Raw genomic sequence first — 3,633 nt, 5'->3', positions numbered from 1 at the left:
CTCAGGGGTGCCCCCGCACCCTTATGTAGATATTTGCATACGTCATACTTCAATATATTTTGTAACTCCTAATAACAAATGCTGGATCCGCGACTGTTTATGTTGTACTATCTTATAATCTAATTGTATGATATGAAAGTCTTTTGTTTTTTCTGTTTCCATATTTTGTATTATGTAATGTAAATTTTCATTTTCATTTATTTACTTTGTATTTTGTGTTATATCACTTAAATATATATTAAAATTATATATTGCTATTATTATATATGATAAATACGTATTAATAATCGGACCGTGCGGAGCACGGGTATAATACTAGTTTTGGTGAAAGCCTCAACCTTAATGGAAGTAACCTTGAGAGTGGTGGTGCTGAAATTGAAATCGATTAATCATCCATCACTACTTCCAACACCTCAAATTTTAATCTTCTGACTTGTAACCCAGCGCTGTGCATGTTGTGCCTTTTCTTTTCTTTATGTAAATTGAAATATAACTTGAATTTTTATGTACTTTGTTGCATGGCAGGTAAATATGTATTTATTCAGGTTTACGATTTGTATTTCTCTATAATTTAATGTTTATCAATTAAATGTAGTTAGTTTTAATAATATGTTTTGTCTCTCTCACATTGCATAGGTCTAACAGAAATTGTAATTTACCAGTACGAGTCAAAACTACATTCTCAAGAAAAATATGATGGAAATGTGAAAACCTTGAAATTATACAGAAACCTCATTGGGATTTAACGCAACGACGAACATATCTATGGCACTCTATCCAATAAAACATCCCCATTTATCAACTCTATCATCAAAAGTGTTGCATATTTTATTTTATTTTTTTGGAGACGAGAGGGTAAAATTAATCTGGATAAGGTATTACGAGCGATAGCACTAACCCCAAAGCTTTTATTTATTTCAAAAGTGCTACATCATGCACAAACATTTATTTAGTTTTGAATACAAAGATAGTAATAAGGTTTCTGGTTTTACGAAAATTGGTGTGTTACATGAGTTGATAATGTCATAATGGTACCTAGCAATCACATCATTCCTATCTTGAACAGATCGAGCAACACACGTTTTCATTTCTTGAATTCATAAAGTAACCACAAAACATGCAATATAAATCACCATATAATATATCACAATTCACAGAGATTAACAATTCTCAACAACATATCATAAAACATCGTGCAGACAACAGTAATGGGAAATTAACCAATTGATTTTACTCTATAGACCTCCGAAGTTTCTCTAGCGCGCTTCATACTGGACAACTGCATCGTTCAAGTAAAACAAACATATGTTAATCCAGAAGGGAAAAGACAGTCATACAATCAACAATTCAAGTTCACAATCCCATAAAGCACCACCAAGATCCAAGATGATGCTGCTATTAGATAGAAGTATTATAGCATAGCAATGGCCCATTATTGCATTGATTGTGTGGAAACAAAACTTTCATGATCAGCTGCATCACTGATGATGGGGGCAACATAAAGTCCTAGCAAGGTGATGTGCATTTAATCAATTAAGATTCTTTTTCACACGGTTGAAGATATCTTCTACAGTCATCTTTAAAAAACCAGTCTCATTCCCCATGTAAAAAATAAACCTCAATCCTCAAGTGTATTCCTTACCTATTACAACTGACACTGAAATTGAAGTATTATAACAAAAACCAATCATTCTTTAACCAAAAAAACAAAAATAAAACCAGTCACATATGTATGTATGTGTATGCATGTACATATGTATGTATGTGGTCTTCCATTTTACTATATCATCATGACATTTGGACTCGGAACTGTATTCTGACGGTGGTCACTTATCCCAATTTTTAACTTCCCTTCAGCTTACATACAACAAATCAAGCCACAAATTAGTGAATCCTATCATACTCAAAGAGCATAAATGAGAAACTTCATGTCAAACCCAGCAAGGAAGAATGTTCATACTCAGTTTACAAAATGGGGACTTCTTGTTAAACCAAGCTAGCAAGTAGCAACAATGTTCATCCTCAAAGCATTTAATAGTTAATACACTTGCATAAATAAATATTGTGTAGCTCAGCGAAGGCAGGATTCTTACAGTAGAGCCATTAAATATTAATTCTCAATATATCAATAATCACTGAAATTCTCATAGTCACATCTTGGTGCCTAAAGATAAAATGCTATCTCTTTCCGTTAAAAGATTTCGTAACGTCCCAACTTTGTAAATACATGAAACTTATAGTATAGAACGTTCTACAATGATCAAGATAGTGATTTTGACTATATTTAAAATTATAATAAAACTGTTATACATTGATACTCAATAAATTAGTATCCCGACTTGTGGCATAAAGATAAAATATTACTCTTGATACGAATTTTAGTTAACAGATTCTCGTCGTCCCAAGGCTATTAATTCATACTATTAATTTGGAGTAATAAAGTAGTCACATTGCCACAGAAAGATAAATTACTACCCCATAAATTAATACCTATTTCAGTTCAAACACTCTGTCGTCCAACCCCAAATTGTAGAACTTATACCACAAATTACAGAATTATTGAATGTACCATGATTTAAGATGTGAAATCGAAACGATAAGATAAACGAAAAACAGGCAACAATAAGGCAGAATAAGAAAAAGGGAAATAGTAATACTTCTGCGGGTGCGTTTCTTGTAGAGGATGCGATAACCACATTCACGGCACTGAATCACATCCCCTGGCTTCAGCGTGTTCTCCTGCCCACAATCTGCAAAGCCCATAGTTCAATTTTGTCATTCAAACAAATCAAAGGAAGCGAATAAAACAAAAATTAAACGCATGGAATTGAAACAAACGAGAGCCCCTATTCGAGTAATAGGATCACCTCCGCAGATGTAGTTTACGGGTTCGGGCTGCGGATCCATAGTGGATTGAACGGAAATGTGGATTTAGGTTTTGAAGTCGTCCCGCGCTGAGCAGAGAATGAGAGGTGGGTGGGGTTTAATACCGAGTCGTGCCCTGGCCTAAGGGTTTAATCACAAATCTGCCAAAATAATGCCAAAAAAACACACTGACAAGAAACATCCACATTAACAAGCAGACAAATAATTATATGGAGGACGCTAGAATTTAAGATGCATACTAGGGAAGAAGCCGAGATCTGGAGCCGTCGTTTGAAACCCGTATGCTGAAGGAGGCGGCGGAGTATTCGTTGTCGGCGAGGAAGGAGGCGACGCCGCGTGGAGCGCCTAGATGTGAGGGCGGAGTGGGTGGATTGGGGATGTAGGGCTTTACCGCCGTTCTGTCGCGAAATCAGATAGGTCGAGGGAGATGGGATTAAGAAATAGAGGGTGAGGCAGAGGGAGAGAGATGAAGAGGGAGAGCATCGGCAGCCGTGGCTTGTGGAGAAGACTTGAATTGTAGAAAATGTTTGAAGCGTTGAATCTGGAAAGTGAGAACGGCGGATCTGTAATGAGATTAGGGTAGAATTTTGGGAGAAGTTCTAGAATTCAAAGGCAGCGGCTGAAACCCTAAAAATGAATGCCTCTCTGCATTTATATTATGCTGTGTTTATTGAATAATAAATATTGTGGTTGGGGCTCTCAAAAATAGCTTTTATATTGAATGTTGTATACTCTATATCTGCCATA

At 35.7% G+C, this 3,633-nt stretch overlaps 1 protein-coding gene across 2 annotated transcripts; it reads right to left on the bottom strand.

The window, feature by feature from the left end:
* Positions 1 to 1,064: 1,064 nt before the first annotated feature.
* LOC130987444 (DNA-directed RNA polymerases II, IV and V subunit 12) lies at positions 1,065 to 3,048 on the bottom strand. 2 transcript variants are annotated; one of them, XR_009089737.1, is made up of 4 exons: positions 2,868 to 3,044; positions 2,658 to 2,750; positions 1,158 to 1,279; positions 1,065 to 1,118 (listed from the first exon to the last, which is right to left on the bottom strand). XR_009089737.1 is itself a non-coding variant. In XM_057910986.1 (3 exons), the coding sequence occupies exons 1-3, from the start codon at positions 2,905 to 2,907 to the stop codon at positions 1,257 to 1,259; spliced, it is 156 nt and encodes a 51-aa protein (XP_057766969.1). In that variant the 5' UTR covers positions 2,908 to 3,048; the 3' UTR covers positions 1,065 to 1,256. The 2 variants fall into 2 exon arrangements, 1 of the variants encoding a protein (XP_057766969.1); XM_057910986.1 differs by having other exon boundaries at positions 1,065 to 1,279; positions 2,868 to 3,048.
* Positions 3,049 to 3,633: the final 585 nt, after the last annotated feature.

The sequence above is a fragment of the Salvia miltiorrhiza genome, chromosome 6, assembly GCF_028751815.1.
Source record: "Salvia miltiorrhiza cultivar Shanhuang (shh) chromosome 6, IMPLAD_Smil_shh, whole genome shotgun sequence".
NCBI classification, from domain to species: domain Eukaryota; kingdom Viridiplantae; phylum Streptophyta; class Magnoliopsida; order Lamiales; family Lamiaceae; genus Salvia; species Salvia miltiorrhiza.
This window is presented reverse-complemented; position numbering and strand designations above follow the sequence as displayed.

Bases quoted from the DNA above. Each gene is read 5' to 3' on its own strand.
- LOC130987444 (XM_057910986.1), bottom strand. From the start codon at position 2,907: ATGGATCCGCAGCCCGAACCCGTAAACTACATCTGCGGAG. The intron at 2,751-2,867 runs GTGATCCTATTA...TGGGCTTTGCAG, and splicing joins CGTAAACTACATCTGCGGAG to ATTGTGGGCAGGAGAACACG. The intron at 1,280-2,657 runs GTATTACTATTT...TGAACGATGCAG, and splicing joins CAAGAAACGCACCCGCAGAA to TTGTCCAGTATGAAGCGCGC.